The sequence below is a fragment of the Corylus avellana genome, chromosome ca10, assembly GCF_901000735.1.
Source record: "Corylus avellana chromosome ca10, CavTom2PMs-1.0".
In the NCBI taxonomy this organism is placed as follows: domain Eukaryota; kingdom Viridiplantae; phylum Streptophyta; class Magnoliopsida; order Fagales; family Betulaceae; genus Corylus; species Corylus avellana.
The window spans coordinates 6,245,365-6,262,841 of record NC_081550.1 but is presented as its reverse complement, the minus strand read 5'-3'; the positions used below and the strand labels follow the sequence as shown (position 1 = coordinate 6,262,841).

At 35.9% G+C, this 17,477-nt stretch overlaps 2 protein-coding genes and 1 non-coding gene across 3 annotated transcripts; all 3 read left to right on the top strand.

The window, feature by feature from the left end:
• Positions 1–4,145: 4,145 nt before the first annotated feature.
• LOC132164531 (BTB/POZ domain-containing protein At3g44820) lies at positions 4,146–11,038 on the top strand. The gene is made up of 4 exons (XM_059575056.1): positions 4,146–4,570; positions 4,826–4,895; positions 8,660–9,868; positions 9,952–11,038. The coding sequence occupies exons 1-4, from the start codon at positions 4,521–4,523 to the stop codon at positions 10,519–10,521; spliced, it is 1,899 nt and encodes a 632-aa protein (XP_059431039.1). The 5' UTR covers positions 4,146–4,520; the 3' UTR covers positions 10,522–11,038.
• A 1,106-nt stretch (positions 11,039–12,144) lies between these two features.
• On the top strand, positions 12,145–12,226 carry TRNAS-GCU (transfer RNA serine (anticodon GCU)). Its single transcript has one exon. It is a non-coding gene; the product is annotated as a tRNA-Ser (tRNA).
• An 87-nt stretch (positions 12,227–12,313) lies between these two features.
• On the top strand, positions 12,314–16,835 carry LOC132164748 (protein RETICULATA-RELATED 1, chloroplastic). Its single transcript, XM_059575303.1, has 7 exons — positions 12,314–13,137; positions 13,268–13,366; positions 13,602–13,822; positions 14,887–14,956; positions 15,224–15,303; positions 16,173–16,237; positions 16,459–16,835. The coding sequence occupies exons 1-7, from the start codon at positions 12,589–12,591 to the stop codon at positions 16,650–16,652; spliced, it is 1,278 nt and encodes a 425-aa protein (XP_059431286.1). The 5' UTR covers positions 12,314–12,588; the 3' UTR covers positions 16,653–16,835.
• The last annotated feature ends 642 nt before the right edge of the window (positions 16,836–17,477 follow it).

The window sequence follows — 17,477 nt, the reverse complement described above, 5'->3', positions numbered from 1 at the left end:
AAAAGACTCACATTATATATTAAATAAAATGAAGGGATCTCTTTTTGACAATATATGGAGGATGTTTTTAGTTTTGTCTTATTTTCTTATGTTTTGGTGGCATTAACATTCAACCTGAAGTTTTAAAAAGTCGTATACCAACCCCCAATTGCTATTAGAATATAGAATTGTCATATTTGGTTTGACGTATCTCATAGACCAAATCACGTAATTTTTTGTGTTTATTTTATTATTACTGTATTATATCTTCTTTCCTGACCACTTGCATGAACAATTAAGTTTTACATAGGCTTTCTCGCAATAATTGTGAATCTCAATCCTTTACTTCAACATAAAAATGACATAAGAATAGGAGTCAACCCTTCAAATAGATCGATGAGAGAATTTTGGGTTTAAAAAGTGTTAACTTAGTATTTATGTAGTGTTTCAGCATCACGTGATGCTTATTAAGAACATGTTTGAGATTGTGTTTGATAAATAAAGGTTTTAAGTCATAAAGTGTTTTTTTTGGCAAAAACTTTATTTTTAAGCTTTTGTCAAAAGTGCGTTTTAACGATTTTCAGGCATTTTGGACCATTAAAATTGCTATTAATTTTTTTTTACCAAAAACGTGTACTTTTTTCTTCAAACGAATTTTTTTAGTGTTAAACGCACTTTTAGACCACTCAAACGCACACCCAAACATACCATAAGTTGTTCTATTACTGTTTCTATTGGTTCAGAAAAAACGTTAGTCACATGTGATAAATAAAGCTCTGTCTCACATGAATTATTCTAAAGTACTATCATAAAGCTCTGTCTCACTTGATAAATAACTAATACGAAACATAGCGCATCCATAACACTTTTATAATTCATAACACCAATTTTATTTTATTTTTTATGGTATTATATAAAGGTTTTATTATTATTCAGTTACGTATAACAAACACACGACTTTTCATCTCATCTTACTAAGGTATGATGCTTATTTAACAATAAAAATAATTATCACATTACTTTATACGGGTTATTTTCTATGATCTGATTAATGACCTTTTGATGACTTATGCTTACTGATGTTTGATACTGATATAATTATCACTAATTTCAATAATTATTAGAGGGGTTTATTTGTATAAAATTCTTTGAATTTTCATTATTATTTCTTAATCAAATATTTCATATTTTATGGACAGAAATTTCCTCCAAACCAGCATTTAAAATAGTGCCAATGGTCTATAAAGATTTAAAATGCACATTAAATTTTTAAGATAAAATAGTTTGTTAAAAGTCCTGGATTTTTCTTCTGAAACAATTAAAACTTTTCTTAAATATCAATTATTCAATTAATTTTTTAACTGTTCTTAAGAGTTTTGGTTTGGGTTTGTCTTCTCAAATACTAAAAAGATTTAACACACTTTCAAAGCAAATTACAAAATTCCTTTCAAAAAACAAAATACTTTTCATAAAATACTTATAAAAAAAATAAAACACAAAATATTTATAAAAGAAAATAATTACCATGAACCTCCAACAACCCTATGGCAGCTGCCATGAATTTTTGATAACCCTGTAACTACCTCCAGAAATTTCCAAAACACTTGATAGTTTTTAATTTTTGATAACCCTATGGAGTGAAAACTGTAATAGTCTTTATTTTTTATATTGAGAGAACACTATTTTATTTTTTAAGCTAAAGTCCACTTAACCCCCTCAAACTATCACCACAATGACAATCTACCCCTCAAACTATCAATTATGACAATTTATGTCCCAAATTACTAAAACAATGACAATGTACCCCCCAATGCTAGCAAAATGACAAAATTACCCCTATAAGATTTTCAATAAGACAAAATTGCTTTTAAAATTTGAAAAAAATAAATAAATTTTAGTATTTTTGTTTTTATTTTAGTAAGGGTAATTTTGTCATTTTAAAAAAATTGGGGGTACATTGTCATTGTTTTGGTAGTTTGTGGGGGTAAATTATCGCAATTGATAATTTAAAGGGTAAATTATCAATAGAGTGATAGTTTGAAGGAGTTAAAATAGACTTTACCCTATTTTTTATTTTTCGAAACACTTATCAAACTTTTACCAAACGATTTTTTGTTAGTGGACTCCACATTCAACGCTTCTTTTACAAATGTCGGCCCTACCAAATCAATTCTCAATTTTTACCTTTTTTTTTTAAAAAAAAAACTCTTTTCAAAATCCAAAATCCAAAGCACTTCTCAAAACATTACCAAATTGATGATATGTTTTTCACCTTTTGTTTTGCTTTTTGTGTTTTTTTTTTTTTTCTCAAACAAAAATATTAACAAATAACTAAAAACACAAAAACTCATAAGAATACAAAAATAATTTCACCTTTACGTCACACTTGAACATTTTTTCAAACAAAAATAAAAAACACATTAACAAACATACATGTTATTTGTTTATTCTATAAGGTGTGATACAGACATAACTTAAGCCCAACTTTAACCTAACTTCTAAACCAAATTTCTATCTCTCTCTAGTTTAAGGCTCTCTCGCTCTCCTCAATAAGTAGTTTTTTTTTTTTTTAAAAAAAAAAAACTTAAGAAAAAAGTTAGGTCAGAGTTGAGTTTAAGTTGTGCCTTAATCATTTTCCTTATTCTATATATATTTTTATAGGTGCCAAAAAAAAAAAAAAGAATTTTTTTTATTCTATTTCTAGCTTATGCATTTCGTGCAAAAGTCGATAAATAAAGTTTTTTTTTTTTTAAAAAAAAAATTAGATTTAATTTTTTTAAATTGACATGTATTAAAATGCTCATAATTTTCATTTTTAAAAATACATATAAAATCATGTGATTTATTAAAAATATTAATTTTTACCTCTTTTCCCAAAATATATCATAGATAAAAAGTTCAATTATGAAGTCCCAAATCTATTTCATTTATTTCTTCTTTTAGTAGTCGTCTAACTTAATCCTTTGCCCACGCGGTTTGAAACCATGATTGCACCAAGGTGTTTGACAAAAAGCGTGAGACAAACATCATTTCTCGGCTGGTTCCTTATAATTACCCATCATTCCTCGGCCGGCTAAAACTCACAGCCCTTGCACAAGCTTTCCTTGAACCCCGTCCTTCACGGACCAAGATCCGGTGACACACTTTAGGTACTGCACCACAAAATATATTTTATTTGGACCGTTTATTTAAAATGAATCATCCAATGCGCTACAAAATTTTAAAAAATAAGTGATTAGCACATGTCTATCGAGTAGCGGTCGGGGGTTGCACCACTCCTAAGCCTTTAAGTTAGGTATTGCACCCCGAAATATATTTCATTTGGACTGTTCATTTCAAACCAATTGTCCAATTTGTAACCCTACTTTTTTTTTCTTTTTTCTTTTTCTTTTTTTTTTTAAAAAAAGGTTAGCACTTGTCGGGTAGTGGTCAGGGGTTGCACCACTCTAGAGCCTTTAAGGTGGCCACTTCGAGGGGTTTCAGAAGAAGTGGTACAACAACCTCATGGCCAATTCGGAAGTGATTATTATCACCTTCAATAAGTTTAAAGATGGTTACGGTGTATCACTTTATAACTATTAGGAAAAACTTTACTGAAGACTCCCGAACATCCACCCGTTTTGAAATATCTCATAAATTTCAAAATCTCTTAATTTAGTCCCCTAAATTTTCAATTGCTCTCAATTTTGACCCATCCATCAATTTTAGCCGTTAAAAATACAAAAAAGGACCAAAATATCCCTGATTTTTGTTTTTTTTTTTTTTTTTTTAAATGTTTTGAAAGTTGAAATTTTATACAAAAGTCAGGGGTATAAATGTCATGTAACGTTTAAAATCTGACAGAGGGGTCCAAATTGAGAGCAATTGAAAGTTTAGGAGACTAAATTAAGAGATTTTAAAGTTTAAGAAAATTTATCAAATCGGGTGAAAGTTCAAGAGTTTTCAATGAAATTTTCCCAAACTATTATTTGGAAGTGCTTGAATGACTCAAAAATAGTAATTCGGCTGCCCCTACAAATAAACACTTAAAAGTCACTTACTTTACACACACAAAAAAAAAAAAAGAAAAAAAAAAAAGGAATCTACTACACTCGGACAATACCACCTTAAGTATTGCACCAAATTAAAATCCTCTTCCACACCCACTTTTGTTTGAAAATGAAAAGCTGAGCCCCTTACCGGCTTCTGCTTAGTTATCCATAAAACACACTGCTTTTTACACCACCAACGTTAAACGCACCTTTTGCCGGGCCGGCTTGGTGTCGTGATCTGTGCAATCTTTTTCTGTGGCACAAACAAATCCCAAAAGAGTTGTTTGGTTTATTATTTTGATTGGCACGGACACTTCCTAGCTGTAAAGGCCCACTGTTGCCGTCACGGCCCCAGTTGACTCGGTGGGACTCGGTTCCATCTCTGTTCCTTGTTGGCATCTTTTGTTCCTTTTTTTAATAGAGGAATAATTTTTGGGTCACCAACCAAAAATGAAGACTTGGGCTTTGTAGAGAGAGAGAGAGAGAGAAGGCCTCTCCTTCCGCTCAGCCATGGCTCCAGCAAGAAAGGTCTCTGAGTTTTATCGAGAAGGCAATGACTGGTAGTCACATACACAAACCCATTTCTTTTAAGCTTTTGTTTGCCAATTTTTTGGTAGAATTTTTAAGTTTTGTTTTGTTTCTTATTTATCTTCCTTTACTGGGTCCTGGAATTTATAACCTTTTAAAGCCTTGAATTTATAGCTTCAAAAATTCTATTACTGGTTTTAAACAAGGTCCTTTAGAAGAACATAAAGAATAAAATACCTATATGTGTTTTTTGTTGATAATTTTGGTGGTTTTTATGGGCTCGGCAGGTTCTGCAATGCTGGATTGCCGAGTGATATCACTGTAGTGGTCGAGAGTGTAAACTTCCATCTTCACAAGGTATCTGTTGAAGTTTTAGTCTTTCTTACTAATGATGCTGGCCTGAATATCGTGTGTTAATAAGCTACTATAAGTTGTTTTTGAGACCTATATGTATTAAGGGAGTTCTGGAATTGCAGAGAATTTAACGTTCTTGTTAGAGTATAAAGGGATTTAAGATTAGTCTTTCTCCTATACAACTGAGCTTTCTTTGTTGGAGTTGAAGTTTTATGCCACAGGTGAATATTTTTTTGGATCTTCTATCAAAATCAAATTTTGATGAGAAATTGCCTTTTACCCTATTTGTTTAAGCATCTGCTGTGTCCGTTGGTTTTGTTGTACAACCCTTCGTTCTCCACCCCTTATCAATTTTTGCTTATCAAGTTTTGGGGCTTTGGGAGTCTCAAGCAGGGACTGACGAATTCGTCTGGCAGAAATCATTCCCATCACAGACCAGAGTGATTCATATTTGTGCATCTATCAGCATCAATAGCCTTACAGCTATCCCTTTAGATTCTTAGCCTGACTCCGCATTTAAAAGAGATTTTGCCCTTTTTGCACTAATAAGGTGAAAGATCATGATCAATTACAGACATGAGAAACTTGTGTATGATTGATATTAAGGGAAGAGTTTAGTAACAGTAGGAAATTCTTTGAAAAAAACTATTTATATCAGGTATACAGAATTCAAATTTTAAGGTATTTCTATAGGGCTGACTTAATCTGCGCATCCAGATAACAGCTTTACAGTTTGATCATGGATTTTTATGATTCTTATTATAAGGAAAAGGACAAAAAAAAATACTACCTCTCTTTCTCTCTCTCAATGAGTTTTGTTTTGGGTAGATCAAGGGCACTTAATATTACATTTAAGCCTCTTCAACAACCCCAAATGTTGGATTGTTTTGTCTATATTTATTGATCTTAGTGAGATGTCAATCGTAGAGTTATTGACATCTTATACCGCTTGATTTAGACTATTGAGAAACATATTTCGAACTTTACATTATATTGACAATCAAGAAATCTACTCAGAGAAGGCAGGACTGGCATATTGACCTTTACTTCCAAGTTCCAACCCTCTCAAACGTGCTGCAACAATTTTGTTTGGGGTTGCATTTCCAAAAATAAGTGAATAAATAAATACATGAATTCCAAATGCTTTCAAACCTTTATAAGTGTTTGGATTTAGGATAGGCTCCCAGATTCAATGAAACGAATTCAACCTTATCATAACTTCTGAAAATGTTGACCATTTTGAAAAATTAATCTAATTGGCCTTTCAGATATCTTTCAGGTTGGACTTTTGCCAAATATGATTATGTTAGAAGTTATTCCATCATCTCCCTCCATGTTAAAACTTGCAATCCACTGGTTTGAGCAGATCTTCAGGTTTCCTTTTTGTCCATATTTGATGCATGCACATGCACGCACGAGTGAGGCCCATTGTCTCTCTTTTTGTTCGTTATTGTTATGGAGTCGTTAAGGAAAATGAGTTCTACTATAGTGAATGGGGGTCTTTTATTAGGATTCTCAATGGGGTCTAAGGAGTGGTGGTGCCATCAATATTTCTCACCTTTTGTTTGCGGATGTCACCTTGATATTTTGTGGGGTAAATTCATATCATCTTCGTAACTTGCGGCGTTTGTTTTTATGCTTTGAAGTGGTTTCAGGTTTGAGGATTAACGTTGCTAAATGAAAGTTGGCCCCCTTTGGGGCTATGTGATTAATGTTGAAGGTTTGGCTAGCATTTTGGGTTGCAGGGTATCTTTTTAGCCTATAAAATACTTAAGTCTTCCCTTGGAAGCGAAGATAGAGCGGCATTGGATGGAGGAGGGTGTACTTATCAAAGGGTGGAGAGTACATTGATTAAAAGCACCTTATCTATTCTGCGTACATGTCTTTTTGTTCCCTCGCGGTTGGTGTTGCCAATCGCATAGAAAAGTTGCGGTAGGATTTTTTGTGGGGTGGTATTGGTGAAGTGTGCAAATTCCGCTTGGTTAGTTGGCTTAAGGTGTGTACTTCAGTCTCTAAATAAGGGTTAGGGGTCTAGAATTTACTTGTGTTCAACCGAGCTCTTTTGGGGAATGGCTTTGGTGTATGCTAATGAGAGGGGGGGGCGGGGCGGGCTTATGAAGTGTGGTTGTGGATTCTAAATACTGCAGTGCGTGAGGTGAGTGGTATTCAAATGAGGTCTATGGGTCGTATGGGGTGGAGCTTTGGAAAAATATCAGGAAGGGTTGGGGGAGCTTTCTAGTCATACTAGATTTGAAGTGGGTGACGACTCTAAAATTAGATTTGGAATGCGTATGGTGTGGGGATAGCTTTTTTGGACTTGTTCAACATTGCTTGTTTAAGAAAGTTGCCTTGCCAGACCATTTGGAGCTTTCTAGTGCCTCTTATCAATGAAAGGTTATTTCTTAGAGTGGCTCAGAATTGGGAAGTGGATTCATTTTGCTCGTTCTTCAATTTGTTGTATTCTCTCACATTGAAACCGGGTGGTGAAGACAAGATTTGTTGGATACCTTCTAAGAGATGGTTGTTCAATGTTAGATCATACTACAATATCCTTGTTCCCCAAGATAGTTCTCATTTCCCTTGGAGGAGTATTTGGCAAAATTTGGTTCCCTTGGGAGTGGCGTTCTTTATTTGGTCGGCTGCATTAAGGAAGATCCTCACCATGAAAATTTAAGTTAATGGCATATTATTGTAGTTGATTGGTACTACATGTGTAAGAAAAACGGGGAGTCAGTGGACATCTTCTATTCCATTGTGATATTGCCAGTGCTCTTTGGAATACTATCTTTAACAGTGTAGGGCTGACTAGCCTGACTTGAGTTATGCCTAGTCAGGCGGTCAATCTCTTCACTTGTTGGAAATTGCAAGGTAGTAGGCTTCAGTTTGATGTTGTTTGGAAGACTATATCTTCCTGCCTTATGTAGTGTCTTTGGAAGAAAAGAAAAAACGATTGGAGCTTTGAGGACCGTGAGAGGACATTGGTGGAATTAAAGGCTTTATTCTATAAGACACTTTTACCATTGAATTGGTGCCTTTGATTTCAACATTTCTAGCTTTCCTGTTTTTCTAGATCTTTTTTCTTCTAATTAGGTGTCTCTCTTGTATGCATCATGTATACATATTCCACTTTTTAATGAATTTGCAATTACTTATCAAAGAAAAATTGTTTAAGGGTAAATTTGTAATTTCATGATGACCCTACCAAAGGGACTTATTTGTTACATGGGCATACCACATGGAATTATTTGTTCATTTTGAAACCCCAGGATTTATTTGGCACAAGGTCAAACCATAGGGACCAATTTAGCAATTTTCCCTAAACATCATAAAGGCATTTGTTTCATGAAGGCCAATGTAAAGTCATTCTTTCTTTAAGATCTTATCTTTTTGTTAAACTTTTTTTTTTTTTTTTTTTTTCAGTAGGAGTTAGTTTCTTGAGATGACTTCCTCTTATTACCATATATTGGTGATTCTCTGAAATTTACCGCCATTAGTATGCATCTTGCTGATAAATTCCATTGATTACTATGTTGTATTTCTTAGGCTGTTAGGCATATTGTTTGCAGTTAATTTGATCTTTGTTTATGATTGTATTAAAAATACAATTGAATATCATAATTTATAAGAAAGCGCTTGAGCTGAAGCTGTGAGATTTATTCTGTGTATTGTACTCTATTTGTCATTTAAGATGTTATCAATGTGGAATAGACTTTACATTGTGATTACATTTATTTTGGATAAGATAATAACAATGCATGACTCTCCAGTTTCCTCTCATGTCAAAATGTGGGAAGATAGCTCAAATATATGAAGAATCCGATACACGGGAGAAGATTTTCACCACAGTGCTGGAAGAATTTCCCGGCGGTCCTGACACTTTCTTTATTGCAGTTAAGTTCTGCTATGGTGTCCGCGTCGAATTGACATCAAGAAATGTAGTAATGGTGTACTGTGCAGCAGACTACCTTGAAATGACAGATGAGTATGGAGAAGGTAACTTAATCTCAAAGTCAGAAAGTTTCTTCCATAAGAATGTACTTCACAACTGGAAAGATTGTATTTTGGCTCTTCAAAGTTCTGATCCTGTCATGCCAAGGGCTGAAAAGCTCCAGATATTGAGCAAATGTTTTAACACTCTATCTATGATGGTTTGTACGGATCCTAGTTTGTTTGGATGGCCCATGATGATGTATGGTAGTTTACAGAGCCCTGGTGGAAGCATCTTATGGAACGGAATAAACACCGGGGCACGAATTCGAAGTTCAGAATCTGATTGGTGGTTTGAGGACATCTCATATCTTAGTGTTGCTTTGTTTGAGGGACTTATTAAGACAATGAAAGCAAGAGGTATAAGACCGGAAAACCTAGCTGGTGCTACAATGTACTATGCCAGAAAGTATCTACCAGGTCTAGGCCGATGGCAGGGTGGACAAAGTGGCAAAACCAGAACAGTTTCAAGTTTTAGCTTGACACCTGCTGTCGTGGATCAAAAGGTTCTATTGGAAAGCATTGAGAAGCTCCTGCCAGAAAAGAAGGGGAAGTCTTTTTGCCGTTTCTTACTGGGACTTCTTCGTGTTGCTCTGATATTGGGTGTTACTCATAAATGCAAGGACTCTTTAGAGAGGAGAATAGGAATGCAACTAGAACTGGCAACTCTGGACGGTATTCTGATTCCAACTTATTCAGATTCTGATACATTATATGATACAGACTGTATTGAACGGATCGTTCATCATTTTATGCCTTCAGAGTCAAGGATAACATCATTTTCTCCATCATCATTCGACCTGCAGGAAACATCACCATCATCTGGACCATTAAGAAAAGTTGCAAAGTTGATAGACAGCTATATTGCAGAGGTTGCTTCTGATGTTAATTTGAAACCAGGAAAGATACGCTCTCTTGCGGAGGCTCTCCCAGAATCTTCAAGACCTTTTCATGATGGGCTATACAGAGCACTGGATATATATTTCAAGGTTTGTTTTTCTGGACCAACAATAAATATCAAAGCTTCTTTTGGTTATTGCAGTTTATAGCGGCTAATAATGGCATTGTGCAGGAACACCCTTGGCTTTCGGAGAAAGAGAAGGAAGAACTCTGCAATGTCATTGACTACCAGAGACTATCCATTGATGCATGTGCCCATGCATCCCAAAATCAAAGGCTGCCACTTAGAGTCGTTCTCCAAGTCCTGTTCTTTGAGCAGATGCAGTTACGAACAGCTCTAGCTGGCTGTCTCAATGTATTAGACACTGAAAGTGCCCCTGCAGCTCCTTTGACTGTCCCTGGTGACATGGCAGGCCAGATTGTACAGAGGGATGGGTGGGTGACCGTAGTACGGGAGAATCGGGTTTTAAAGGTTGATATGGAAAAGATGAGGTCTAGAGTTGTGGAACTTGAGGAAGAATTTGGTAAAATAAAGCAAGAGATGAAAAAGGTGACGAAATCACATAGTTCTCTTAGTTCTCCTCGTTTGGTTGCCAAGAAATTTGGATGCAAGCTTATTCCACGATCCTCGGATGCTCCACCAGATACTGTTGAAAGCACTGGACTTACTCCAAGAGCATCACTTGAGCACGCACGTTCTTCCGGTCACTCCAGACACCGGAAAAGTTTCTCTTTGTTTTAACAGCTACTACTAGGAAACTCAGATGGGATTCGTAATCAGGTCTCTTTCTCTTTGGTTCTGAATGTGCGAAGGAAAGGGAAGGAAAATGTTTAAATTGGCTGCATTTTCCTTTTCTTTCCTTTGTTTGAATCTGGCACTCTTTCCACAACACTGCTGAAAAAAGTGCTGGCCTGATACCACAGAATTGTTTATGGACTATGGCAGGAGAATGGGAGCCCCTTCATTTTTATTTTTATTTTTAATGTTTTTTTTTTCTTGGTGTAAGGAGGGAGAGTTTTCTTTCACCTTTGGTAGTAGGCAGGGTTTGGTAGGCATCAAAGAATGAGCAGAAAATCAGAAAAGAAATGCTTTGCCATTGAAGTTGGAAAACAGGTGTGTTTTCCACTCCATACAAGTAAATATAGTAAGTTACAGTTATATATTTTGTTTGTAATTTCTTCTTTGGTGCTTATACATGTACAGCACTGTGAATCAAGTTGTAAGTTTGTCAAACATTATAAGAATAGGTTCATGTTTACCTGTGTCTCAACTTCCAAATGAACTGGGCTTCTGATTATTTTATCTAACTTTTGGTGAACCCCAAGCCATGTCAAATTTTTGACTGCAGAAAAATAAGATGAATACAAGACTTAAAGAGTTTTTATGTATTTATGTATTTATGTTCTGCATTGGTGCCAGATTGAAAGAGCTGGCTATGTTGATGGGCATAATCTGGCTTTTGGGCTCTGCCAAATGACATTTTTTTTTGACTTATTTGCTTTTTGTTTATTGGGATTTAAACTCAAATAACAATGATGAGGCGTTTATCTGATGAGAATTAGTTTTTTCATTGAACTTCTTGGATACAGACAAATCGTGATTTCCTAATTATTGGGGATTAGAGGTACTCTGGACAGTAGTTTAGAGAGTAATACCTATCTTGTTTTTAGCTCTACCCTCTACAAAAGTTAAATACTTGTTTTGTCAAAATATTCCTACAAAAATATGTGATTTTTTTTTTTTTTTTTTAACAAAAATGTATTTGATAATAATGTTTTTTCAAATTGAATATATATATATATATATATAGGAGATAATTTTGTTTGGAATATAAATTTTCTACAAACTCTATCGTAGGAATTCCTCCAGCTAAGTCTTTAAAAGTATCGTGTGCAATTTGATAATGCAAAAAACACATGTTTACACATGTTTTGCTTTTATTAATGCTATTAAAAAATGCATATGAGAAGCACATAATATTAAAAAAATATATAAATATATGACACTTCTAAAAATTAAGTCGGAGGAATTACTCTATATATATAATTAAGTTTGGAGTGATGATAGAGAGAACATAGGTGTGATGCACGCCCATGTTTTTTTAATATTTTTTAATATTAAAATAATATTAAATAACACAGGCGTGCATCACGCCTGTGTTCTCTATCATCACTCTTAAGTTTGTATCCTAACAAAGTTTAGGATTGAAAAAAAATATAATTAAAAAATATTAAAAAACACAGGCATGCATCACCCCGTGTTCTCTCTATCATTACTCTTTAAGTTTGTATCCTAGCAAAGTTTAGGTGGGACTATAAACACCCACATATATTTATTTATTATCATGTCCCTCACGTATCATCTGTCGCTTTGGCCGAGTGGTTAAGGCGTGTGCCTGCTAAGTACATGGGGTTTCCCCGCGAGAGTTCGAATCTCTCAGGCGACGTTTAATATTTTTTTATTTAATTTTAATCTTAATTTCATTCCCATATCATCAGTTCGCCCTCGTTAACTTACGTCCCTGGGGTGACCCTACCTGGCTTCCCATCAACCGCCGCTTTTCTACAAAAAAGATCGCCAAAACCCTTCTCTCTTGTAAACATTTCTTGGGGAAAAGATCGCCAAAACGGCAAACCCCTCTTGTGAACATTTTTTGGGGTGGCCGCCATATCTTTGGACTTGACCCTACCCACCTCTGATCTCCCGCTGCTACGCTATAAAAACCTCGCCAAAACCCCTCTCTTTTGAACATTTATTGGGGTAGCGGCCATTTCCATTCGCAACTCTCCCTACGCGGCCCCAAACGGTATGTCGTTTTGCTCTCCGAGCTTCACTGCCTCACAGGTTTGCAACTTCTGGAACGACACCGCCGCCACCAATCCGACGTCGCCATGTGGCCGCAGCCTCACCGTCCAGTTTAGACTCGTTGGACCCAAGCAGAACCCTAATTCTGACTCCACGAACAATCCGCTCAAGCTCGTTGCTTTCCACTCACGACGACACTATTCGCCGCTCAATAGCCACGGGCGCGGGCTTCGATGCGCCGGGCAGGAGTCCGCTGCGAAGGCGATCACGGGGTCGGAGGAGGGGCAGAATGGTGGTTTAAGAGAGGAGGTTAGGGATTTTATTGGTGGTGGCGGCGGCGGAGAAAGTGGTGGAGATTCGTTTGGAAATGGTGGTGGCAGCGGTGGTGGTGGTGACGAAGAGGAGGAGAGGGAGTTCGGGCCGATATTGAAGTTCGAGGAGGTGATGAAGGAGACGGAGGCTCGAGGGGTTGAGCTTCCTTTGGATATGATGGAGGCTGCCAAGACCACTGGGATTCGGCAACTGCTTCTTGAGCGGTACTTGGATTTGCAGGTGCGCATGCGATTTTTTGATCAGGCTGAGTTTGGTTGCTGAGAAAAATTGGCATATTGAAACGGAAGAAAGAATTGAAGCCCATTAGTTATTATTTGATGTTTGTTGATTCTGGCATTTCGTGTTGCAGGGGTCGGCTTGGCCACTTGGCTTTTTGATCAAGTGTTGCTCTATGCTGCGTAACCGAATGCTGGCTGATCCTTCTTTTCTTTTCAAAGTTGGAACAGAGGTTTGTTCTGGGTGCCTTCTATTTTATTTCGTTTTATTTTGTAATGTACCGGGCCCCGCCGGAGCGGCCACCCGAAAACGGTGCAAGCAGATTGCACCGCTCTAGCGCCGGGTGCTCGAGCTGTGGCAAGAGACAAAGCGCTAAAAACATCCCCACTCGGGCTTTAGCTGTGTTCTTGTACTGTTTGTGTGGCATGTGCATACCAATTGTGTATTGTTGATTTGGTGCTGTGCAGATAGTCATAGATTCTTGTTGTGCAACATTTGCGGAAGTTCAGAAAAGAGGCAAGAATTTCTGGTCGGAGTTTGAGTTGTACGCTGCAGATCTTTTAGTTGGTGTGGTCGTGGACATTGCTTTGGTTGGTTTGTTAGCACCGTATGTTCGTTTTGGGAAGCCATCCACATCAAGAGGTTTACTTGGACAAGTGCAACGGGCTTGTGCTTCTCTTCCCAGCAGGTTTGTTGCGTAATGGCACTGTGAAGTTTTTCATTTCATTTCATCCAGCTAAATTTTTATTCTGTAGTTATTGTTCTTGACTTTCATGTAATGTATGCTCCTTCTGTAGTGCAAGATAAGTTTTTATGGTAGATCAGTGGTTGTTTAGATATAAAGTGTAACCGTTTTAGTTTGCTTTAGTTTGTATGAAAGGTGTAAGATAAGAGATTTGGATGGTTGACAGCTGCAGAATTTATTAAGGGAAATGAATGGTAGTTTTATGGCTGAATACAAAATCTAGCTGCTTAGAAGCTAAGTTATGGAATTTATGGAAGAGAGATGATTGATGGATATAGGCAAGACTTTAAACATAGGTACTACTAATCTAAAACTTCGTGGTTTTTGGCTGAGAGGGCATTTGGCCCTGTGATTTCGCAGGTCAAACATGGGTTTTTAAAACGAAATTGTTGAAAGTGCCTCGTTTGGGAGTGCATTTGAAAAAAAAAAATGGTTGTTTAAAAACATGGAAAAATTCACGTTTTCAAATTGGTGTCGAGGGGTGCATTTTAAAAAACACACGATTTAAAAGGTTGGACTGTGATTTCACCAAATGTTTAACTGCAATTTGAAAAATTGTATTTTCATAAACTACGTTTTGAAATAGCTATTTTTTCAAACTGCATGTTTTGAAACTGCTGAACCAAACGAACATTGAAAGTAATTTTTTGTGCATTCATGTATTGCACTGGGCCTACTGGTAAAATATTACCGTCCTAGTGTCTTAGATCATGAATAACCAAAATGGTTAAATCTAAATTGCACACGCCTTTATCTGCTACATTATGGTAAGACAAACCTTATTTATATTGATTGATATCCTCAGAAACTAGTAATACTGAATAGAGGTAGAATCTCATTGGCCAACCCTGGGACCCATAGATACTATGTGGGGACCTCATAAATATTCTTCTTTGTAACTCTTTTGGTGGAATTTTAAATCTACTGAACTTCATATCATTTGTCTTGTGTGAAGTTTTAGATGATTGTGAGTGCTTCGTTCATGGCAAAATTTTCCTCTAATGCAGTGTTTTTGAAGCTGAAAGGCCAGGATGTAAATTCTCAGTGAAGCAGCGGGTTGCCACATACTTCTATAAGGTACCATATGTGATTGAACTTTTTGAGGAACCGAGAACTACTTAGTTGCCTTCTGCACTATAAATCTTGTGGAAAATACACCTGCTAGGCGTGGGTGGGGTGGAGTTCTTGGCTGCCTCCTTGGCGTTACCTTTAAAACTGAGTTTTTAGTACCAGTTTCTTGCACAATTTTAAGTTTTCTGTATGCCCAAAGATGGGTTAAAGTATCAATATATTTCAATTTATTTTCTATGCTTAATTAATTTTGTTGGCACATTCTGGATCCAGGGTGTATTGTATGGATCAGTTGGATTTGGATGTGGTCTTATTGGCCAAGGTATCGCGAACATGATCATGAATGCCAAACGGTAAGCTTCTATTGGGATGTTTCTGTTTATTTGTTGTTTCTTTGTCTTACCGCAAACTTTGTTGAAACTTCAAGGTATTATTCCAGAATATATCTTACATTGATGAGATTCTCTCTCTCTCATGACAAGATGTCTAACTTGTGCTTAATGTCTTGAAAATGGAATTATTGAAATTATGATGAATAATCTACAGCTTACTTTGGCTAAGAGGCATTAACTTTTCATTCCACTAATCAACAAACTATGATAATAATTTGGATTAGATCAACAAACATGAGTTTCAAATTTATACTTTCCATTTCGTCTTTTGTTTTTTAGGCACAAGGGTAATTCTGAATATATATATATATATATATATATATATCACACACACTTCGGGACGTGACCCGTTCATATTTTTCGAATGAACTTTTTATGTGGGAAGTATATACATACATCTGACATCTTGTATGTGCTTTACATTTTAGATATATATGATTTCGTCTATTTCCTGTTAATGAGACTCACATGCCATCTTTCTACTCATATAGACCTTGATCCTTTTAATAATATGGAACTTCTTATATAATGTTGCATGATTGAACGTATTATGGAGAAGTTTACTGATGGAACACATGATTGTTGCTATACAAACTGTAGAAATAAAATTTTTATCTCAGAAAATTTAGATCAACAAAGCTAACTCTAAGATCTTCCTTTTTATAATATGTTGTCACATTCATGATTTCCTCTGTATATTAATTCTTACTATTACACCCAAGCTTCTTAGGTGTTTAATCTAAATGAATGCATGTAGGCTGTTACCTTGCCTTTCCCCCTCTTTTTTTTGAAAGAAATGACAACTTGCCATTTTAATTGTGTGTGATCAGGAGTATAAAGAAATCGGAAGAGGACATACCTGTGCCTCCTCTTTTGCAAAGTGCTGCTCTTTGGGGTATGTCAATTCATATTCCAATATTTGTTTATTATAATTTTGTACTATCAGGCTCCTGACAACTACTTTCTGTAGTCTCTATTAGCCTTTCTGTTGCTTTCGAGTATGAAGCTTCTTTGGCTTTTGTCAAAAAACCAAATCATACATAAACGATAGAGGGGGGAGGAATATTTTTCTTTCATCTACTGGAATAACTGAAGGCTTGGTGCTCTCTTCTTCAGGTGTTTTTCTTGCTGTGTCTTCCAACACACGTTACCAAATCATAAATGGACTAGAGCGTTTGGTTGAAGCATCACCTCTGGCAAAGCAGGTTCCACCTGTTGCAATGGCTTTTACCGTCGGTGTGCGATTTGCCAACAATATTTATGGTGGTATGCAGTTTGTAGATTGGGCTAAATGGAGCGGGGTACAATAGCAGCATACACACATCTCTATTACACCAATTGCTTTTCAATTACCATTAGTTTTTATTTATTTTTTAATAAATTGCTTTTCAGTTGTCAAATTAAGGGTAGTTTCTTCAAGTTTGGCATTAGTTACAAGGATGAGTGTCTCTGCTTAAATAATCAAGCAATAAATCAATCTCTTTTTATTTTTTGGCTTTTTGTTTATTACTTGCTTTGTATGCACAAAGAACATATGTCAACTTCACATGCACTAAAAAAACAGCAGAGTGTCATACTGTCTTGGAGCAGCTTGCTTTTGAAAGCACAAGGAAACACAGAAAAAGTGACAAGGGCAATGGTCATGATCGATATGATAATGCAATTCAAAAGTATTTTGGTGCTATAGCCACCACCACCCCTACGACAATACACTTACCAATCAAATTTCTAGATAAGAGATTTCTTCCTCTGGATATAAAGGATCAGATTGTGTAATAATGAGATTAAAAAAAGAATATTTACCTAAAATATATTATTCTTTTATTGAGTGGTCCTCTGTAGAGGACACTGAATTGTCTTGTCAATGTCTTATAAACAATCAGAATTTCTTGCTTAAAAAAAAAAAAAAAAAAAAAAAAATTGGCATCTCTTAAGCCAAACAGAAAAATAAAAATAGAAGATAAATTTGTTCCAGATTGGGTTTTAAAGTTTTGATAGGCCAAACCATATGACTCAACTGGACTGCAACTTTGGGCTAAGGCCCAAACCACTGGCTCACTATAATCTGCAATCATTTCTTGTAATCCTTCAACAGGAAAAATACAGGTGATGAAAGAAGCATTAACCTCTCAACC

Coding starts and splice junctions, on each gene's coding strand:
- LOC132164531 (XM_059575056.1), top strand. CDS start 4,521: ATGGCTCCAGCAAGAAAGGTCTCTGAGTTTTATCGAGAAGGCAATGAC. Junction 4,571..4,825: donor TATCGAGAAGGCAATGACTG/GTAGTCACATAC, acceptor TGGGCTCGGCAG/GTTCTGCAATGCTGGATTGC. Junction 9,869..9,951: donor CACTGGATATATATTTCAAG/GTTTGTTTTTCT, acceptor GGCATTGTGCAG/GAACACCCTTGGCTTTCGGA.
- LOC132164748 (XM_059575303.1), top strand. CDS start 12,589: ATGTCGTTTTGCTCTCCGAGCTTCACTGCCTCACAGGTTTGCAACTTC. Junction 13,823..14,886: donor TGTGCTTCTCTTCCCAGCAG/GTTTGTTGCGTA, acceptor CCTCTAATGCAG/TGTTTTTGAAGCTGAAAGGC. Junction 14,957..15,223: donor TTGCCACATACTTCTATAAG/GTACCATATGTG, acceptor TTCTGGATCCAG/GGTGTATTGTATGGATCAGT.